The 23,126-nt window shown below is 39.4% G+C and overlaps 1 protein-coding gene across 1 annotated transcript in view; it reads right to left on the bottom strand.

Moving 5' to 3' along the window:
* Window positions 1-10,887, bottom strand: part of btbd16 (BTB (POZ) domain containing 16) — a 63,087-nt gene extending 52,200 nt beyond the window's left edge. The window contains exons 1-4 of the mRNA XM_068002281.1: window positions 10,824-10,887; window positions 10,018-10,148; window positions 6,875-6,994; window positions 1,749-1,840 (exon numbers count right to left, since the gene is read on the bottom strand). Coding sequence (XP_067858382.1) covers window positions 1,749-1,840; window positions 6,875-6,994; window positions 10,018-10,148; window positions 10,824-10,880 — 400 coding nt within the window. The 5' untranslated portion in view covers window positions 10,881-10,887. The remainder of the gene's footprint in view (window positions 1-1,748; window positions 1,841-6,874; window positions 6,995-10,017; window positions 10,149-10,823) is intronic.
* Between the last annotated feature and the right edge of the window lie 12,239 nt (window positions 10,888-23,126).

Below are 23,126 nucleotides of genomic sequence, written 5' to 3'. Positions count from 1 at the left end.
GCAAGTCTAACTAACAGTTTTTAAACTTATGGAAAAATTGAACCATTTTCCATAAATAGAAATAGTTGCCACAACATTTCATATTTTGGCTGGTCATTAAAGTTATTTAACCAAAAAATGTTACACTTCACATATCAAGTTACAGAGTTACACCAAAGTAACCTGTTGGCAGACAACAGTATCATGAAGTACATTGTACCTTTTTCAATGTCTAAAGTGCAGTACAAAGTACTTTACATCTATCTGTATATTATTTTAAAAAACATTGTTTGGTTTGACTAATCATTCAATTTGAGCATTGTAATTGCTGGAAGAGTGTTGGGTGGTCATTAAATCTGAGCATTGATTGGTCATTGGTGCAATTTTCTGATTTGGACCACCTAACCATGCTTAGCAGGAACCCATCAGATGTGTCATGCAATATTTATTGACCACCATCTTGCCTACAGCCTGTTGCTCTGCTCCAGTGATCAGTCCTGCCAGCTCATCTTGAATCTTCCGAGGCCAATCTTGTGCTCCCAGTCCCTTCTATTACTCTCCTCCTCCTCTTTCCCACATGCATCTTCTCAAACCTCCCTGGTTCTGATTCATAGCTCGAGTCTTCAGCAAAAACTTCTTATTTTAACAATTTTTTTTATGAAAAGAGACTTTGCACAGGATTTAAGGGTACCAGAAAAAGTCAGCAGAACTAATAGCATGTGCGTGGGGGAAGTGGCACGACACCAGATAGAGGAAATCTTATCTCCTGAAGCCAGAAAGTGCAACATGATCACTGGGAAGTGGGAGAAAGGGAAAAATAAATAAAAAAAGAAAGAACTTGGATTTATATAGTGCCTTTCACAACCTCAGGAGGTCCCTAAGTACTTTTCAGTCAATTAAGTACTTCTGAAGTGATGTCACTGAACAGGATGCATGAAGAAAGAAAAGCAGGAGAGAACATAAATAAAATACTAAAGAGCAAGAAACTTGGAAGGGTGAAGTGAGGAATGAAGGGAAAGAATTAAGGAAAAGGAAAGAAACTGCAAAAAGAAAGTAAAGGAAGAATCTTCAGGATAGAAGAATAAGAGGAAAAGAAAAGAGGAGAAAAAGAAAAGAAAGGCAAAGTTAAGAAAAAATGGAACTGGGGAGGTGGGGATCCTATGATTCTGGCCAGATTGGATGTGAGTGAATATCTGCAAGTGGATAAAAAAGTGATATATGGATATGATGATACTGGCCCAACTTGTCTGATGAATCAGTCCCTTATATTAATTAGCTAGGTTGCTGAGATGTGTCAAAGATTTATTGAGTTATTAACAGATTAAAGAATTAATAGAATTATCATTTGCACTATGTCCAGAGCCTGAGAATGGTTAGAATGTGGAACTCGCCACCATAAGGAGTAGTTGAGGCGACTAGCATCGATGCATTTAAGGGTAAGCTAAATAAACACATGAGGGAGAAAGGGATAGAATGATATGCTGATAGGGTTAGATGAAGTAGGGAGGAAGGAGCCCAATGAAACAATTAAACTATTGTTGAAGAGAACAATAGGACAAGCCAATTCACAGTAGTATATGGAACAATCATGTAGGATAATAAAATCAGCATGTTTGAATAAACGAGACATTGAAATATTCTTGCTGTGTGATGCTGTCAGTATTTCCAAAGCCTGGCTTTGGTTTCAAATTAAATGTGACATTCCACAGTAATGAACATAACAGCACTGTTTGACATTTAAAAATCAGCAGTTTAAAGAACTTGCTTACTGTCAGTTACTCCATGTAAGCGGAGGTTCTGAAACAGTCCAAAGTACTTTTGTCGAATATCCATTTCCAGGTCGATGCCCAGCTTACGTAAACTGTAGAGAGAAAAGAGTCACTTAAACCAATGTGGTTAGATTTTCTTTTCATTGCCTATGTGAGCTTTATTTCATGGTTTAATATAAGCTCAACAGGAAGAAAACTGCAAAAAAAGGGAAAGAGGAATTCTTAAGGCAGCTGCAAAATATTATCTGGGGAGAGGGTATGCAGCAAATTCCAATTCCTTTCTGTTGGGAAGAACCTTCTGAAACCCCATTGCTAGTTTCCTCTTGTTTCCAGCTTTGGCAAAGCTTTGGATATGTGGAAAAAGTAGTGCAGTACAAGTAGAAAGTGTCCATGGATTATTTATCCGTGTTACACCTTGCTCTGATGATTGCCCCTATCCAAAAATGGGATGAAGAAAATCAGCAAAAAGTTTTAAAACAAAGCAACTGTTTGTTTGCTCAGGCTTTATTAAACACCAATATTAAACAACTCATGTAGAATTACGTGGAAGGAGGTGGGGGGCAGATAATTGAAAAGTGGGTAAAGAACTCCTGATCAAACCTGGCATTGTGAGCTTAATAAACAGGAAGATTTCTTAGTATCACCATGTCAGTGACAGAAATGAATACTCTGAAAGTGGAAACAATCTGTGTGCTCCAATTATATTTGTTTACCTGATTTAGGTTTCTCTGTACACTACCTTTACGTTAATACACTGCAGTGGAACAACCACCGCCAGAACGATGCTCGCAACACAGGAGATCCATTTAGTTTATTAAAGAGTATTGGGCAGTAATACATTGCCTCCTCTTTAAGCGTGTGCAGTTGTTTTCATGCTTCAGTGCAACTTATTGGTCCAGAATTTGCTGGGAAAATAACAGTGCGTTTAATGCGCACACCGTTATTATTATGTAAATCGTCCAGCAATTTGTGACGAGGAAGAGATACCTCTTGAGTTGCGAATTGCCAGAAATTGCTGGATAATTTGCTGTTAGCTTCGTGAAAATGGCAGCTTGCTGTCAACCTCCCTGTGAGTTTCAAGAAATTGCTGCATTTACGCAGTAAATACGAATTAAACTCACTGCAGAAATTTAGGGCTGGTACTTAATAGTGTAAGAACCGTTTAAATGACGAGATTTATGTTCCTGCAATTCCACTCAACCTCTCCAACCCAGAAAGGGAACAATTGAAACTGTGGAGTCTCATTCCTGTAGGATGTAAATTGTTCTAAGAGATTTTTAAAATTTTAAATTTTAAACCTTTAAATTTTTGTCTTACTTTTCCTTTGTGTCTTTTTTCTCTCTCTCTTAATCCAATCTTTCTTTCCCTCTCAATTTCTCTTTCTGTACCTAATTTGACTCTAATTCTCCTATTTTTTTCTCCATCGTTCCTCTTGTTTCTTTTTCTATCCTTAAGTCTCTTTGATTAAGGAGATAGACTGTTGGTCCCACCGCTCACCGAGGTCCCAGATGCCCTGTTGACCTCGCTGCACCATTATCAGCTCACACATCCAGCAATTTGTGGCACAAAAAATTTTCGAGCTGAAGGGTGGGGGCACACTGCGAGATGCAAATTCTGGGCTAATGTTAAAAGTATTCCATTTGAAACACAAAAGAACAACTGACTGATTGATTTCTGGATAAAATCTTGATTTGAAGTTAAGTAGAGTACAAAGAAAGGGAATATGTAGCTGTCCAGACATTGGGAATTTTAATAAAAAAACTATTTTTATTATATCTAAAACAAAACTCCCAAGAAATACTGGAGCATTTTTAACTTCTCAGTCAATATTATCAAACCACTGTATATTCTTGTCTTCTAAGACAAAAGCTTTTAAAAATATATATAGGGCCAGATTTTGCTGGAGTGGGACATCTCGAGGCATGCCCTGTTAGTTAGACTTACAATTGCACGCTAGGTTTTAAAATTTTTTGTCTACACAGTTGCTGGAAGTGATGACAGCGCAGTGAAGGCAACGGGGCATCTTGGACCTTGGTGAACAACGGGACAAACAGTGCATCTCCTTAACCATTGAGATTAAAGGATTGAGAAATAGAGAGTGAAAGAAAGATTGGATTCAGAGAGAGAGAAAAAAAAGAGACAGAAAAGAAGAGTAAGAAAAAGAAATTTAAAATTTGACATTTTTAAAACCTCATAAAACAATTCACAATCTGAAGGAATGTAACACCACACTTATAATTGTTCACTTTCTGGGCAAGAGAGGTTGATTGATGGTCATTAACAATTATCACACTGTTAAAAGGGTACTAACCCTGATAATTACTAGACTTAAGCTTCCGAGTTTAATGGGCAATTAATGTGCAAATGCAGCAACTTGTGACCATTCGCAATTCACGTGGTATCTCTTCCTCGCTACAAGTTGCTGGCCGATATGCGCATTAATAACAGCATGTGTCATTCAGATGCCATTATTTTTTCAGCAAAATCTGGTCTAATCTGTTTTTTTAAAATCATCTCAAAGGGAAAAAAAGTTGCATGGTGCTTGGGCTCAAATTCAACCCAAACTGTTGGGATGAATGTCTCCTTTCTGCTGATGTAAGAGTCCTTGGGTAGTTTTAATCCAAATCTTAGTGTGCACAGGTCCAATGCACAGAATTGTCTAGAATTCAGCAGGAATTCATACTAAATTGACATTCTCCCTGAAGGTGGGCATTTCGATAGTTGGTGTAAGAAACAGAAAAAGTCATACTGCTACAGGAAGAGTATTCTTTCTGAGGGTGGAGCTAAGATAGATTGTGGGGCAGTGTATAGGGAGCTCAATTCTACACCTGTTGTACTTAGTACTGATTTTGAGTGGAAAAGTAACATGACGGAATGGGCGATCTTGGTCTCCCATCAGGAAATGGGCGGGAGGTGGGGGTGTGGGGGGGGGGGGGGGGTGGTAGGGAAGGCCGAGACCAGCAGTGGCCTGGAGCTCGCTGAACAAGAGGTGGGAAATCGGGAGCTGCTGCAGGTTCTTATAGGCCTGCACAGTTTAAAGGGGAGGTGCTTTTTTATTGGCAAAAGAGAGAAGCAACACCGTGAAGCTGCAGGAAGATGTCTGTGGGCAACATAATTCCAGCAGAGCCTGAAGGTTTTCAAATGTAAGGACTTGCACAACACCAGGTTATAGTCCAACAGTTTTATTTTAAATCACAAGCTTGCGGAGCTTACCTCCTTCATCAGGTGACTCACCTGACGAAGGAGGTAAGCTCCAAAAGCTTGTGATTTAAAATAAAACTTTTGGACTATAACCTGGTGTTGTGCAAGTCCTTACATTTGTCCACCCCAGTCCATCACCGGCATTTCCACATCATGAAGGTTTTCAGATATACACTAAATTAAAGGATTAAAATAAGGGATATGGGGATAGTGCAGGAAAATGGCGTTGAGGTAGAAGATCAACCATGATCTTGTTGAATGGCGGAGCAGGCTCGAGGGGCCGGATGGCCTACTCCTGCTCCTATTTCTTATGTTCTTATGTAGATGCAGCTGTGGAGATGGTGGTGAAGCAAATGAAAAACAGAGAGGAGGTCCTCTTCTATACGGAGGGTAGATGGGTACTGCAATGAGAATTGGTGAATGGGCATGGTGAGAGTGACACAACACATTATTGCCATCAGTACTTTTGCCAGAACCTGGCTACAGTGCTACAGGAAATGTAAAAATCTCATCAGGACTACCAAGGTAAGACTCCCCTTCAAACCTCTCATACTTTCTGCTCAGGCCATCAAGAATGTCCATTTTAAGTATGTACATTTGTTAAGATGGTAGATAAGCTGTAGCTCATACCATCAGCTCAGACCCCTATCTGTTTAGGGTACATAGCTATCAGGAAACACCATTGAATTTCCACAGCAGAATTATATATTTCACAGGAACCGAGAACTTCCTCAAGAGTTCATGTAGATAAAATTCTTTGTTTTTGACTGCTTGCACAAAGGATATGGTGAAGGTATGTGTCATTGCTATTTAAGTTACTCTGACGTGTAAAATAACTTTCTGTTTCTGGCATTTATTTATGATTTTAAAACTTCACAAGTACATGGGAATCTGAAGTTAATGTGCAACATTAAACCATTGAAATATTTTAAGATTCTAATATTGTTAGACCTCAAAGCAGTGTATTATGGAAAATTTAATCCCATTTCCTAAGTAACCCTCTCAGAAGAAAATACAATACATTTTTCTGCTGTCGGGGCTTTCTTTTTAAGTAGATTTTAGCAGTTATAAATAATTTGCCTTTATCTGTCAAAGGGCAAAGATATTTTAATTTTATATTTTAGTGTATAAAAACATTTTACAGCATACATAGAAGAAATATGTTAAATTACAACATACGACCACAAAATAAGGAACACTAGTTACATCCACCATAGGAGATTGTACAACTATACCTAACTTAGGTATCACTTACATGGATGTCCTCGACAGGCACAAGGACTAAAACCAATAAATCCTCATACACAGATACCTGTGTATAAACTCAAGAGTATAAGCCAGAGTGGGGATGAAATCTATGAAGTGCTGACAGTCTCTTAATCCAATCTTTTTCTCCCTCTCTTTATTTCACTTACTGTACCTGATTTGACATTGATTTCGTTATTCTAACTTACACTTTCTGGTTCAGACACTACGCTGCTCAATAACCATTCTTCAATCTGATTAGTTAAGGAGGTACACAGTTGCTTGCCCTGTTCACACAGGTCTCAGATGCCCTGTAGAGGGCCCATGCCATTTGGCTACCACTCACAACAAAATCTGGCCCAATGTAAAATTTGCACATGATATTAAACTAGGGGAAGGGGCAGTAAAGTTTGATGAAGTATCCAAGAAATTACAGAAAGGCTGAGACAATATTTACAAATGGGCAGAGTAGAAAAAAAATCACAATCAGATGATTGCTTATTTCCTATTTCATTGGTAAAAAATAGATTCCAAACTTCACGGTATTTGGTGATGGGAATGCTGAACATTTACAAATTTAACAAATTGCACACCAATAATTATCTTCCAGAGTCATTCATTTTAAATAAAGCTGTTTTACAATGGGTAATGGTAAGCAGAGTAGTAAGGTAGTCAGTCACCTGATAAAATAGGCTATGATGGTGCTGTACGGTGGCATTAGCTGTACTTTGGTATTCACCTGAAGGAAAACCCAGCAGAGGATAGTTTGTAGTACGTGATATTCAGTAAAAGTAAACAATCTGCAAATAGCAGAACATCACAATGTAAATTTCAACACATAACATCATAGTAATTAAAGGGGACTTAATGTTGTGAATTGCAACATAATCCTAATGTTATAAAGGAAGGTATTCTTAAATTCACTTACATCACTCAATCATCCCCTGTTTCTGTTTCATGTTATAATAAGACTGCCATTCAATCACCTCTTCAGTGATATCACAAATGAGAATTAACAGCCAGTTGTCCCCATTTACTTTGTAATTAAACTTAATTGATATTAAACTTCATAATGTCACTGAAGGGAGGACAAAATTCATCCATAACTACCACGTGCATTTTACAGTCAGTGTCTGCTTATCCACAAACAAAAATCAGTGCTGCTGCTGTTCATACCTGATCATGAAACTCTGCTGCACTCTGTGGGCAAATATTCTCATGATAGTTTTGCGAATTCCTACCCACAATGAATTATGATCATAATTTTAATTATGTCTTCAATCATGATTCAACATTTAACATTTTTCCTTTAATATGCATTTTCCAGTGAACAAAATTGGCTTGTCATTTAATTTTAAAAAACTCAATTTCAAAAAACAAAGTATCTTGCAAACCTTGACAATACCTATATATCTACAATTATTAAAATTTTTGACATTACATATAGACATGCATAATACAGTAAAGCAAACATTTTTTTCTTCCATTTTCTCCCTTCCTTTTCTGATGATAACTCAATGCTCTGGAAGAGCAGTAGGATCAGGAAGGTGCTGTGCAGGGCAGTGAGGGAAGGGAGGAGAAGGGTACGAGCTTGTACTAGGGAAGGGGAGAGGAATGCCAGCATGAACTGAGGGGGAAGAGGAAAAGGCTCCCAGTGTGAAATGGAGAAAGTGAGAAGAGTGCCAGCATAATATGAGACAAGAGGTGAAGGGGAACAAGACTGCCAGCATGATCTGGAAAAGTGCCAGTGTGACCGAAAGGTTGAGGAGAGAAGAATGCCTTCCTGTAACACAGACAACTGTATGAACAATTTAACAATCCAATTTAGCAACAGATGGTACCAATAAATATTCAAAATAGCCCGCAATTTCTCCATAAAAATATTAAGGAAAAGCCCTGCAATTTGTACCATGATCTTCTGTGATAAATAATGATTGAATGTTGAACTGCCCTGCACCCTAAGTTATGACATGCCCAAGCCCCACTGCATGTTCATTAACTACATGCCTTTATTCAGGATTGTTTTTGTGTTGCCAGCTTTTTTGAGGCCATGACAGCCTTTTGGAAACTGTTGGTCAGGTTTTGTTAGTTTTCCAGGTTGGCATGTACGTGGAATTCTACATAAAATCTTGGTCTCCATGGTACCTCTGACATGCTGCTTAAATAGTAAAACAAAGGATGATTGAAAGGATATAGGATCTCTGTTTATAATATTTAGGATTAGGTAGTAACTCAGATGAATCCAGGTCCTCTTAAAGAAACAAACATCAGTTTGAAATAGTATTCCATTTCTAATCAATTGTAAGGAAATAATTTCATATTATTTTTAAATGTGTTTCATTTATATATTTTAACACTTGTGCTAATGGTAATTAAAAACCAGATTGCCAAATAAGCATATCCTTAATCTCTTTCAGATCGAGCTAATGTTAAGCACTCCTTCCACCCTTGAATTATGATCATAATTTTAATTATGTCTTCAATCATGATTCAACATTTAACATTTTTCCTTTAATATGCATTTTCCAGTGAACAATATTGGCTTGTCATTTAATTAAAAAAAACTCAATTTCAAAAAACAAAGTATCTTGCAAACCTTGTCAATACCTATATATCTACAATTATTAAAATTTTTGACATTACATATAGACATGCATAATACAGTAAAGCAAACATTTTTTTCTTCCATTTTCTCCCTTCCTTTTCTGATGATAACTCAATGCTGGGGTGATGTTCCACAATCAACCGCGGCCATTAGTAGCCCATCCTTCATTGTGAACCTAATTGGTGCTCGCTGGCAGGCTATTTGATCACAGAGGACTTCACCACTGAGCTCAATCCTGATGTGCATGCACAAACACATACAAGCTAGCATGAGTCATTGGGCACTAATCAGAAGCAGGAACCTTGAATGATTTTGCGTCTGGGCACTGAGGCCAATTGTCCTACCCACTTAAGGTGCTGCAGTGAGTGCTCCACTGCAGCAACATGACATTTGCTTTCCCTGAAGAGGTGGGCTCCCTCTGAAAAGTCAGGAAGCTCCGAAAGCTTGTGATTTAAAATAAAACTGTTGGACTATAACCTGGTGTTGTGCAAGTCCTTACATTTGTCCACCCCAGTCCATCACCGGCATCTCCACATAATGTAAAATGCAGCAGAGGAAAATCCAGGTCATTAAACCTGTTACTATCACCAACTGAAATTTCCAAACTGAAATATATGGGCCTTGAAGTTCTTTAGGATGCGATCTCGGTATTACGATGGAATCACGGCAGACCTCATTGGAGTATGCAAGGGTAAGTGGGAGGAAATCTGATTAGCATGCGGAAGGTGGGCAGGCAGGCACAAGTGCCACTACAGGTGCCCCATGTGGCCAGAAACTATATTGATAGAGGGTATATTCAATATATCGACCTAAGACAAGGAGAATCGTGTGCGGCATGTGATGTATTCCAGCAAGCTGGCATGCAGTGACAAGGGTTTACTGTTCGATCCCCAGATTCACAATTGATATTGGGCAGGTTAAGACAGACTCCAGTTCATAAGGCATATGAATATCACTTAGAGGAAAGGTTGGTAACCCCCAAACCTGAATAGAATATCCAACTTAAGACAAAAACTTAACAGCTTCTAATGGTAGTATCTGATTGCTATTTCAGGAGAGAATTAGCTCATAGATAATGATAATTATATGTCATAAATATGCAGGAAACAACATACCAATAATTTTTTAACACAGCTAACTCAGGAGTGAATTATTAAAGCTAAGTTGTTATTTTAAATATCTCTAAACAGTTCTTATACTGTAAGATGGACTACTGACCTTGGTGATGATAAAACTTTTTGAAGGACATCCAGTTGCAGATCTCGAAAAGTGGTCTCATATCTTAGATGTACAATGAGATTTAACTCCAACCATCTTTCACAGGCCTGTATCAGCTTCTCTTGATTATACTGAATCAGAAACAGCAAATCAATAGTTATTCAATAAACCTCATCAAGCAACAGCTCCATCTAGAGCCCTGGGAGCAATACACACACATCTAAAACCAAAGTAATAAAGAAATTCAAAATGGAGCCCAGTTGTCTGTGAGGTTGTTCAAGCTTTAAATTAATCAAGATATGATTTTGCCTTTGGTGCTAATCAAATTATACATGATTAAAACATTAGTCGGTATGAGCAATCTGGACAAGATGGAAACATCTGCTTGTCGAGTAGTTCTATACACAGTGTGCTTTATTGTGTCTTTGAACTCAATTGATTGACACCTCTTTATTCAGAGGTGTTTATTTTTCTCTTAATATCTTTAGTTCATTACATTACGAAGTTAATTCCATGAGATCCAACATATCAATCATATTGCTTACATATAGTAATGCACAGGAATTCTATGAACTAAAAGTCTTTCAAATCAGACTGTGCAAGAAATACATTCTAAAGAAGACATTTAGAAAGTAGATTTTCTGAGTCCTCATCCACCATTGGAAAATCATGGTATTCGTGCCTATGATTTTCCAATATTTGCTGGCAGCAGGTGAGGTTTGTCGCCAGCAAGACACACTTAAAAAGTTACCACCACAGTATAATTCTGGAGTATAATTGATCATTAGGTATTTATAGCTACATACCTTCAATGCAGCTTTATTGAAGTAACATACTGTGGTAGCATTTATGTTATTCAACATAACAGATGCACACCTGCAATAATAAGACATTATTTATACTTATAATAAGTAAAAACATAATGGGGTCGATTTTGCTACGATGGCAGGATGGCAGCGGGAGGGGGATGGTGAAGGTGCGCGTGGCAAACCCGCATGAACAAAACTTACCTTTTCCGACGCGATTGCATGTTGATTGCTGATGATTAACGTGCTCTCCGGGATTCGCGCCCGGCAGCCAGCCTAATTGACAGGCTGGCTGCCGTCAGGAGCTGCAACGCGAGGGGCGGGGACGAGAAAGAGAGAGAGAGAATCGTCATCCAGCATTGGAATGGAAGACCGGGGTGGGAGAGGGGGGGGAAAGAGTGGAAGATCCGGCACTAGACTGGAAGACCGGGGGGAAGGGGGAAGAAGTGAAGATCGGGGGGGAGAGGGGAAGATCAGAGGGGGAGAGGGGAAGATTGGGCGGGGAGAGGGGAAGATTGGGCGGGGAGAGGGGAAGATTGGGCGGGGAGAGGGGAAGATTAGGGGGGAAGAGGGGAAGACTGGGGGTAGAAGGGTAGATCAGAGGGGAGAGGGGAAGATCGGGAGGACATCAGTGGGGTGAAGAGGGGAACATCGGGGGGGTGAAGAGGGGAACATCGGGGGGGTGAAGAGGGGGACATCGGGGGGGGGGGAAGAGGGGGACATCGGAGAGGGAGGCATCGGACATCGGAGCAGGTTGCAAAGGTAGGTTCATTTTGTGTTTTCACTTTAGTCTATGGTTTTTTATTAAATTTATTTAGTTTCTTGTTCCCTGATCTGGCCCTTCCAGATGTGAATCAGCAGCAGTGGGCAAGCTACCCAGGTAAGTTAAAAATCGTTCCAGTCACTTACTCTGTCACAGGTAAAGTGCTTTAAGTACCTCAATGAGGTACATTTGGCTCTTTAACTGTCATCCCACCGGCTTTAATTGCCAGCGGGACTTCCATTTTTGGGTCGCCCCCGCGCACACAGGTGGGTCCCTGGGAAACTCGGAAGTCGGTGGATTGGAGCCGGCTTCCGAACCCGAACGGGATTTCCGCGATTTTCGGAGACCACCGCCCCCAATGCACCTGCAATTGCCCCCTAAAATCACCCCCAATCAATTTGATTGTTGCTATTATTAATGCAATGCATTCTGTATCATTACATTTGATGAAAAAATTATAAACATCCATTTAATACAACTTGTCAGTTACAGCTGCAATATGCACCACAACTTTAGGGAAACAGTACTCCAAGTATTGTTTTTGTTGCGGCAAGAACTAAAACCAACAAATAAGCTCCTGAGAAATCTCTGACAGTGACAAATTCATAAATCTAATCAAAATTATACAGTTTTCTTCAAAATTTTACACATAACAGAGATATACTTACTTATGAAACAAAGTCATGAATTTCAGAACTGAAGCAGCAGCAAAGACACCCAGAATATATTCTGCATCCACATCTGGTTCATCATTATACAAGTTTCCCAGTGCAACAGCAAAACCTATACCAAAACAATATAAAGTGCCAGAACACAACAGAGATTCACTATATTGTACAGTATTTCAATTACATTCTTGGAAATGTGGTTTCTGCTCAATGAATGGAATTGCATGCAGGATGGTTGTTTATAAGGCTTGCCAAGAACAATAATTGATTTCATACTCTATCTTACTAGTTCAAAACAGATTAGTTCAACCAAGAATAATTTCATAGCACGTTCTACCTTCAACAGAATTCCCTCAATTTGTAATGTTCTCTTTATTACATAGGCAAGTACATATTTTTTATATTAGATTTTGCACTACATTATGAGGACAATCCTCAGCTGTGGCTCAGTTGGTAGCACTCTCGCCTTTGAGTTAGAAGGTTGCAGGTTTAAGTCCCACTCCAAACTTCAGCACATAATCAAGGCTGACACTCCAGTGCAGTACTGAGAGAGTGATGCATTGTCGAAGGAGCTGTCTTTCGGATGAGCCGTCAAACTGAGGCCCCGTCTGCCCTCTCAGGTGGACGTAAAAGATCCCAAGGCACAGTTTGGAGAAGAGCAGGGGAGTTCTCCCTGGTGTCCTGGCCAATATTTATCCCTCAACCAACATCACTAAAACAGATTATGTGGTCATTATCACATTGTTGTTTGTGGGACCTTACTGTGTGCAAACTGGCTGCCCCATTTCCTACATTACAACAGTGACTACACTTCAAATTGGTTGTAAAGCGCTTTGGGATGCCCTGAGGTCATCAAAGGTGCTACATAAATGCAAGTCTTTGTTTCTTTTTAAAATGGACAAACTAATCCTTCGCTCCCAAAAGCCCCATTATAAATGAGTTTAGAATGTGGTTCAGTCCTTTTAATGAAATAGCAAATGGAACTATTAATATATAGGAAGAATACACAATAAAGGTAGTTTTAACAACAGAGCTCATCATGGACATTACAATACTTCAAGAATTTAATGCTATTTAAAGTTTTGGCTCCCTCACATGGTGGGGGATAGCAACGCTCTGGAGAAGATCGAGAGAGTGAAACCAGAATGATACCTTGTCTAAAAGCTCTTAGCTATCAGGAATAGGCTCAAGGGCCTGCAGCTTTTTAAATTAGAGGAGCATAACCTTTAAGGTCATTTGATTGAGATTTTTCAAATGATGGAGCGAATGGATTCTGTTCATGTTGGTCAGGTTATTTAAGCTAGATAGCGATGAGAGAACTGAGGACATCAGTGTAAAATACAAAAACAGAGTTAGATTAGATATCGGAAAGTATTTCTTTTCACAGACAGCCCATGGAATAGATTACCATAATATGCAGTAAGTATGGATTCACTGCAGTAAAAAGGGAGCTGGACAACTCACTGAGAGTTGAGGACATCAGAAGTTATAGAGGATAGATTATAGATAACAGTTGAAATTATTGATGAGTTACTGTAGTCTCCTGGTGCTTGTTTCTTTGGTTTTGGGATAGGAGCATAGTTTCCCAGAATTCATTCCTAAATTGACCCTAGGTTAATTTCTCTGAAACATAGAAAATAGGAGCAGGAGTAGGCCATTCGGACTTTCAAGCCTGCTCCGCCATTCAATATGATCATGGCTGATCCTCTATCTCAATACCATATTCCGGTGCTCTCCCCATACCCGTTGATGCCTTTTGTGTCTAGAAACCTATCGAGCTCCTTCTTAAATATATTCAGTGACTTGGCCTCCGCAGCCTTCTGTGGTAGAGAATTCCATAGGTTCACCACCCTCTCAGTCCTAAATGTCCTACTCTGACTCTGACCCCTTGTTCTGGATCCCCCAGCCAGGGGAAACATCCTCCCTGCATCCAGTCTGTCTAGCCCTGTCAGAATTTTGTATGTTTCAATGAGATCCCCTCTCATTCTTCTAAACTCGAGTGAATACAGGCCGAGTTGACCCAATCTCTCCTCATACCACAATCCTGCCATCCCAGGAATCAGTCTGATGAACCTTCGCTGCACTCCCTCCATGGCAAGTATATCCTTTCTTAGGTAAGGAGACCAAAACTGCACACAATACTCCAGGTATGGTCTCACCAAAGCCCTGTATAACTGCAGTAAGACATCCATGCTCCTGTACTCAAATCCTCTTGCAATGAAGGCCAACATACCATTTACCTTCCTAACTGCTTGCTGCACCTGCATGTTTGCTTTCAGTGACTGGTGTACAAGGATTTCCAGGTCCCCTTGAACATCAACATTTCCCAATCTGTCACCACTTAAATAATACTCTGCCTTTCTCTTTTTCCTTCCGAAGTGGATAACTTCACAATTATCCACATTATACTGCATCTGCTATGTATTTGACCACTCACTCAACTTGTCTAAATCGCCTTGAAGCCTCTTTGCATCCTCCTCACAACTCACGATCCCACCTAGTTTTGTGTTGTCAGCAAACTTGGAAATATTACATTTAGTTCCCTCATCCAAATCATTGATATATATTGTGACTAGCTGGGGCCCAAGCACTGATCCCTGTGGTACCCCACTTTTCACTGCCTGCCACCCCGAAAAAGACCCATTTATTCCTACTCTCTGTTTCCTGTTTGTTAACCAATTTTCAATCCATGCCAGTATATTACCCCCAATCCCATGTGCTTTAATTTTGCACACTAACCTCTTATGTGGAACTTTATCAAAGGTCTTCTGAAAATCCAAATAAACCACATCCACTGTTTCTCCCTTATCTATTTTTTTGCCTCTCTCAGGAGATTGTATGACTGGGGGGCTTGAGGGGTTGGGTTGATGGTGCAGGTAGGTTGCATCATGTCTGGATGGGACATTCTCAATGGACTAATTGGCCTTTTTCTGTCCTTTTTTGTATGTTTCATTGTTTCAGTAAGAATTTTTAAATCAAAACAAATATATTTTATGGCACATAAGTTGTAGAAACACTGTGCTTGTGGTATGACAAACATTAACAAAAATTTAGAACATATAGAAAGAACAAAATACATTTCACAAAGGTATACTACTCACCTTTAGTTATTAATTTTCCTTGACATACTATTGATAAGTCAGCCAACCCCTGGAAAAGATTTTTAGGCCAGAACTACAGGACCTTTTCCATGACCTCTTTTCACACTACGTAAGAATGATTCCTCCAAAATGGTCATCAATAGTCCTTTTGAGGCATCCAGCACAATGGTGAGACCACTCAAGCGCAATCAGTTTTCTTTCAGTTGTCCTCAAAAAGCCGTTTTTTTGGGGGCATAAGACTATGAGAGCATTGTGAGCATCATTGTTGGAATCATCTACCAGTATCTAGGATTGTAGCCATGACAAAACATAATTTCAATAAAATGCAATAAGATCCATTCACATGATGTTCAAGAGCTGGTAATGCACAAGCAATGATATAGTTGGTTTACTGGATGTCAGAAAAAAATCGAACAGTGTCATCACTTGAGGTTTAGCCTGTGCTCTGCTACTTGGGCTCATTTTCAACCAGTATCTGGTTGTTCTGGTTACAAGATTTCTTGACGAAAGGACTATATTTAGTGTAAGACAATGGACCCTGTTGAGGAACTGCCAACATCACTCGGTGCAGAAGGTTGAATAAAGGTAGCTTCAGGACACGTTCCTGATCCCCAAGGGATGGGAGAAGTCCTCCATTATGTGCTATAATGGAGATATGCAATAGGTTACCCAAGTTTTTCTGTGGAATTTATTGTTTAAAATTGACACCATCTGGGCATTGAAGAAAAAAATAGATCCCTGCATCAGAACTCAAACAAGCTATCAGTTTCCCTTCCTGTCAATGAGAGGTTACAGGACTCCAGTGAAAGAACTTGCTTTAAAGAGTCCCAAGGAAATTCTTTGTGCCAGAGAAATAAATGGAAAGCAGGATGAAACCATTGCTAGTTCCACCTTCAGCAATGGAATCCACTGAAATAGGCCTGCCCATCAGTAGGAGGCCATATAATCTTTTATATTGCTCTCTTTTGAAATTTTGGGCAGAACTTGTAGTTGAGTTCTTGCTTCAGGAGGAGGCAACAGTAAAGGGCATCAGTATAAAAGAACAGCTTTCTGCAAACTACGCACAATTTGAAACTCAGCATGTGCTCAAGTTTAATCTAGAAAAGTAACCATACATGATGTGGTCCTAGTTCAGAAAAGAAGCAAATTATGCTAATAGCAGAAGAAAATATTTTGAAGGTAAATTTCTGGGGATAAATTACTATATGGAGATTATGCAATTCTGGTTTCAATTCTCTTACGGGGTCAAGTGCCACAATGCTTTTCCTAACTAGGCCAGTTAACATATCCACACTATGTGGAAAAAAATAAGTGAACAAACAAATACAGGTTTTTTTCCCTAAATAAATGTTTTTTTCAGTTCTGGTAATAGGAACAGCTCTGATCCACGAAACGGTATTTACTGTAGCAGATAACTGTAAAAATCCAAATCATTGATCTTTGGTGGCACAGTTGCATCTTATTTGTCATTTAATTTTCTAGGTATTCTCAGAGCACAAACAAAATGTTTTGAATGCTTAGTTCTAAACTACGAACATACGTACATACAAACATACGAATTAAGAGTATGAGTAGGCCATTTGGCCCCTCGAGCCTGCTCTGCCATTTGATAAGATCATGGCTGATCTGATTGTGACCTCAATCCTACTTTCCTGTCGACCTACTATAACCTTTGACTCCCTTGTTAATCAGGACTCTATCTAACTCAGCCTTAAAAATATTTAATGACCCTGCCTCCACCGCTCCCTGGGGAAGGGAGTTCCACAGACTCACGACCCTCTGAGAGAAAAAAATTCTCCTCATCTCCATCTTAAATGGGAGACCCCTTATTTTTAAACTGTGGCCCCTAGTTCTAGTCTCTCCCACAAGGGGAAACATCCTCTCAGCATCCACCCCTTCTAGTCCCCTCAGGATCTTATATGTTTCAATAAGATCACTCTCATTCTTCTAAACTCCAGTGTATACAGGCCCAACTTGTCCAATCTTTCCTCATAAGATAACGCCCTCATCCCAGGAATCATAGAATCATAGAAGTTTACAACATGGAAACAGGCCCTTCGGCCCAACATGTCCATGTCGCCCAGTTTATACCACTAAGCTAGTCCCAGTTGCCTGCACTTGGCCCATATCCCTCTATACCCATCTTACCCATGTAACTGTCCAAATACTTTTTAAAAGACAAAATTGTACCCGCCTCTACTACTGCCTCTGGCAGCTCGTTCCAGACACTCACCACCCTTTGAGTGAAAAAATTGTCCCTCTGGACCCTTTTGTATCTCTCCCCTCTCACCTTAAATCTATGCCCCCTCGTTATAGACTCCCCTACCTTTGGGAAAAGATTTTGACTATCTACCTTATCTATGCCCCTCATTATTTTATAGACTTCTATAAGATCACCCCGAAACCTCCTACTCTCCAGGGAAAAAAGTCTCAGCCTATCCAACCTCTCCCTATAAGTCAAACCATCAAGTCCAGGTAGCATCCTAGTAAATCTTTTCTGCACTCTTTCTAGTTTAATAATATCCTTTCTATAATAGGGTGACCAGAACTGTACACAGTATTCCAAGTGTGGCCTAACTAATGTCTTGTACAACTTCAATAAGACATCCTAACTCCTGTATTCAATGTTCTGACCAATGAAACCAAGCATGCCGAATGCCTTCTTCACCACCCTATCCACCTGTGACTCCACTTTCAAGGAGCTATGAACCTGTACTCCTAGATCTCTTTGTTTTATAACTCTCCCCAACGCCCTACCATTAACGGAGTAGGTCCTGGCCCGATTCGATCTACCAAAATGCATCACCTCACATTTATCCCAGGAATCAGTCGAGTGACTGCCTCCAAAGCAATTATGTCCTTTCTTAAATAAGGAGCCCAAAACTGCACACATTATTCTAGATGTGGTCTCACCAATGCCCTGTACAACTGTAGCAAAACATCTCTATTTTTATATTCCATTCCCCTTGCAATAAATGACAACATTCCATTTGTCTTCCTAATCACTTGCTGTACCTGCATACTAACTTTTTGTGATTCATGTACAAGGACACCCAGATCCCTCTGTACCTCAGAGTTCTGCAATCTCTCAACAGTTAAATAATGTACTGCTTTTCTATTCATCCTGCCAAAGTGGACAAGTTCACATTTTCCCACATTATACTCCATCTGCCAAATTTTTGCCCATTCACTTAACCTATCTATATCCCTTTGCAGACTCCTTATGTCCTCTTCACAACTTACTTTCCTACCTACCTTTGTGTCATCAGCAAATTTAGCAACCATACATTCGGTCCCTTCATCCAAGTCATTGATATAGATTGTAAATAGTTGAGGGCCAAGCACTGATCCCTGTGGCACTCCACTCATTACTTTTTGCCAACCTGAAAATGACCCATTTATGCCTACTCTCTGTTTCCTGTTAGCTAACCAATCCTTTATCCATGCTAATATGTTACCCCCTACACCATGAGCTCTTATTTTGTGTAGTAACCTTTGATGTGGCACCTTGTCAAAAGCCTTCTGGAAATCCAAGCACACCATATCCACAGGATCCCCTTTATCCATGTTGCTTGTTACTTCCTCAAAGAACTCTAATGAATTAGTCAAACACGATTTCCCTTTCACAAAGCCGTGTTGACTCTGCCTAATTGCATTGAGATTTTCTAAGTGCCCTGCTATAACCTCCTTAATAATAGATTCTAGCATTTTCCCTATGGCAGATGTTAAGCTAACTGCCCTGTAGTTCCCTGCTTTCTGTCTCCCTCCTTTCTTAAATAGAGGAGTTACATTCACTATTTTCCAATCTGACGGGACCCTTCCAGAATCTAGGGAATTTTGGAAAATTAATACCAATGCATCTACTATCTCTGCAGCCAGGTATTTATTTTATATTTTTGGTGCATACCGCTAATTAATGAAATTGCTACAATATGCCAATTTTTTGCCTTGGTGTTAAAATGTTGACCTAGAAGGTACTTGAGGGAATATGTTGCTACTGAAAATGCCAAAATGGTTACAGTGAATAATATAAGTACTTTATTATGTTTGTAAAATAGAAACAAAGGAAGAAAATATAAAAATGAGAAAGTACAAAAGTAAAAAAAAGGAAACAAAGGAAATACCTACACATATATGGTGAAACCACTTCACCGAGTGAACACTGTCCGGCCCAGGTTCCTGTATATGCTTAATGCTTTGAGTCTTTTTTTAATATATAGAGTTATAGTTCTATAATTTATTTATTGCCGTTGGAAGGAATTCAGTCCCTGACTTTTTAGTTTTAGGACTTGCCATAGATGTAAGTTTTGGTTTCCATATTTTGCAATAATTTTTCACATTTTATGTTTCAAAAATGTCATATTGATGTTTCACTTTTCCCAAGGCCATGAAAAGAGTAAGAAATAATAAATTGGTGCTTGATTTCATCCATTTGCTTCAATTTCCAATATCTATTGCAAAATCTGGACTACTGAATACCGTGGTGAAAATATTTGAATTTTCATCTCATCTCTTAATCTTTTACTTTAGTTTTAGCCTTTATGAGAAATTTAGCTGACAAAAATGCAATAAATTTATTCAATTAACACTTTCCTCCTTGGTTTCGTTCAGAAAAACGACACTGCTTCAGATATAGATGCCCTTAATTGGAAATTGAAATACCATATCCAACCTGAGGAGTAGCAATGCACAAGAAGTCCTACAATTGTGTGTTTGATTTTTCATTTACAATTCATAGTTACTAGATATTAAGCCAAGAGAAATTTCCAGTGAACTTACAGTTTGATCCTGGGCTTGTTGAATATCGAACTACCTTAAAATGTAAACTAAATTTCTAACTTTTAGGAAGAAACTCGCACTTCTTGGAATAAGAGCAGGTTCAAAAAGAAAATGTGGTGCACAGTCTCATCCCTCCTTTTAATGAGCTCCAGTACCTCATTTTTCTAATATCTCTTTAGTTCCATTCATCTGGATGAATGATCTCATTCTTCTGTGTAACTTTATTTCCTCAGACCTTCTTATGATATTTCTCTCTGTGTATCTGCTCTTTCAGACCCCCAGTCACAATCTACTCAATGGGCTTGAAATTTTGGGGGGGTAGAGGAGATCAGAAATGTGGTGCAACCACATTTGGTGGTGGGGGTGAAATGCAATTTCCTTTTATTTTTTTCTTTCTCATTTTTATCTTCCCATGATGATATAAAAATTGGCTGTGTGGTTGATAGTGAGGAGGAAAGCTGGAGACTACAGGAAGATATCAATGGACTGGTCAGGTGGGCAGAAAAGTGGCAAATGGAATTCAATCCATAGAAGTGTTAGGTAATGCATTTGGGGAGGCCAAACAAGGCAAGAGAATACACAATAAATGGGAGGATACTGAGAAGTGTAGAGGAACAGAGGGACCGTGGAGTGCATGTGCACAGATCCCTGAAAGTAGGACAGGTAGATAAGATGGTTAAGAAGGCATATGGGATACTTTCATTTATTAGCCGAGGCATAGAATATAAGAGCAGGAAGGTTAACTAGAACTGTATAAAACACGAGTTAGGCCACAGCTAGAGTACTGCATACAATTCTGGTCACCACATTACAGGAAAGATGTGATTGCACTAGAGAGGGTACAGAGAAGATTTACAAGGATGTTGCCCGGACTGGTGAATTTTAGCTATGAGGAAACATTGGATAAGCTGGGGTTGTTTTCTTTGGAACAAAGGAGGCTGAGGGGAGATTTAATTGAGGCGTACAAAATTATGAGGGGCCCAGATAGAGTGGATAGGAAGGATCTATTTCCTTTAGCAGAGGTCAATAACCAGGGGGCATAGATTTAAAGTAATTGGTATAAGGAATTGAGGAGAAGTTTTTTCACCCAGAAGGGGGGTCTGGAACTCACTGCCTGAAAGGGTGGTAGAGGCAGAAACCCTCATCACATTTAAAAAGTACTTGGCTATGCACTTGAAGTACCGTAATCTACAAGGCTACGGACCAAGAGCTGGAAAGTGGGATTAGGCTGGATAGCTCTTTTTCGGCAGACACGATGGGCCGAATGGCCTCCTTTTGTGCTGTAAATTTCTATGATTCTATGATCCTTGCTTTGTTTCCACTTTGCAAATCTGTTGAGTTTCTCCTGATTTGTCCTGATTGATGGCAGTCTTTGCCCACCTTCCCTACATTCTGGCAGCAGTTTGGGATGGGTTTAGGAGCATTCCCAGCCTACTTTGGGAATTCAGCCGATCTTACCCCTGATGGCCCAGGTATGAGTTCCATTATGGGCTTTAAAGGAAGATGGGAAACAGCAATAGATCCTGGTAGGATTGATTGCCATTATCGAGGTGCCTCTTTGTCTCCTGACTGGAGATTTTAAAATGTTTTGGTGCCTTGTTTTCAATCCGATAAGAGCCTCAGGCTCATCCTTGAAGCAGCATGATGCCAATCGAGTTTCCACCAGCACGCAGGCCGAGCACCACTATTGTGCCATGAAAGGCGCAGGTTGCCTGTCCCGAATATTAAGATGTACCCATCCTTGGAATATGGGACAGGATTACTGACCTAGCAAAGCAGTGGGCATTTGTCCCTCTCTGCTACACATCTGCTCCCTGGAAAGGGTCTGCAAAATTTCAGGGCCTACAGCTCAGCATTTCAGGCTTACTGCCCAATGTGTCTTCCTACTCTCTATGCCATACCTCATTCCTTTTTATGGTGAAACTCATCCAGATTGAGTTCTTTAGATAACTTGACTCCTCCACTGCCCTCCTCCCAAAGCCCTAAGTCTATTGTGACACTCAAAATAGAAAGTCTAGTTCACTTTTAGATACAAATACTGCATGGTAGAAAGCAGTAGCAGCTACAGTATGCCAGGTATGAAGATACTTTACTATAACTTTTTTTCCCCAAGCACAATTTACCATTGGGAATATCAGCTTACAGAGACCAATATAATTTTAGTATGTTGATTTCCAACTATTGATGACATGTTCATGCATTACAAAGCAGAAAATAAATTAAACACAATGTCCAAGGGTTGATATCACTAATAGTTACCTTCTTTAGTAACAAGTGGGTCTTTCACATCAAGCTTCAAACTGATTATTCTCTTCAAATTTTTAGCTGTCGTTGGGACCCAGTAGTTCTCCTTATTACTCATGTTGCACAGATTACACCTTTTTAACTTGTGAAGTTGGGATTCGCAACTTGTACCTTCAGACCCGCAATAAAATAAACTACCTATAAATAAAATATTGCAACTGTTAATTAAACACTTCCTTCAATGAAACGCTGAGGATCAAATCTATGAAAGCAAAATTCCTTCTTACAAGCAAAAGTCTCACAATTTGAAAAATTTAGTATAAAATAGACATAATAGTCATTCCAACAGGCAAGAATGAAGCCAGGTAACAAAATATGAAGAATTGGGAATCTCTTCTATTAAACATTAATTGATTTGTTGTTTTTCTTCCTACATTATAACAGTGACTACGCTTCAAAAATACTACATTGGCTGTAAAGCGTTTTGTGATGTGTTGAGGTCATGAAAGGTGCTATATGAATGCAACTCTTTCTTTCTTACCAGTGTTATGAGAGGAATCAATGAATGTCCTTATTGCCTCTGGTCAGTGGCTGCATCATCCTCATGCACTTTAAAAATGGAGTCATTAACAGCAGCAGTCATGTTTTGGGATTTTGGTTTTTTTTTTCACTTAAAGCATTCCCGGTTATGCTTGGGTGTTATGTTTCAAAATAAAGTGAATTTGCACAAGTTTAAGACAAACACAGG

This window comes from Heptranchias perlo, chromosome 21 (genome assembly GCF_035084215.1).
Source record: "Heptranchias perlo isolate sHepPer1 chromosome 21, sHepPer1.hap1, whole genome shotgun sequence".
NCBI classification, from domain to species: domain Eukaryota; kingdom Metazoa; phylum Chordata; class Chondrichthyes; order Hexanchiformes; family Hexanchidae; genus Heptranchias; species Heptranchias perlo.
The sequence above is the reverse complement of the archived record's forward strand: the minus strand, read 5'-3'. Positions and strand labels throughout refer to the sequence as shown.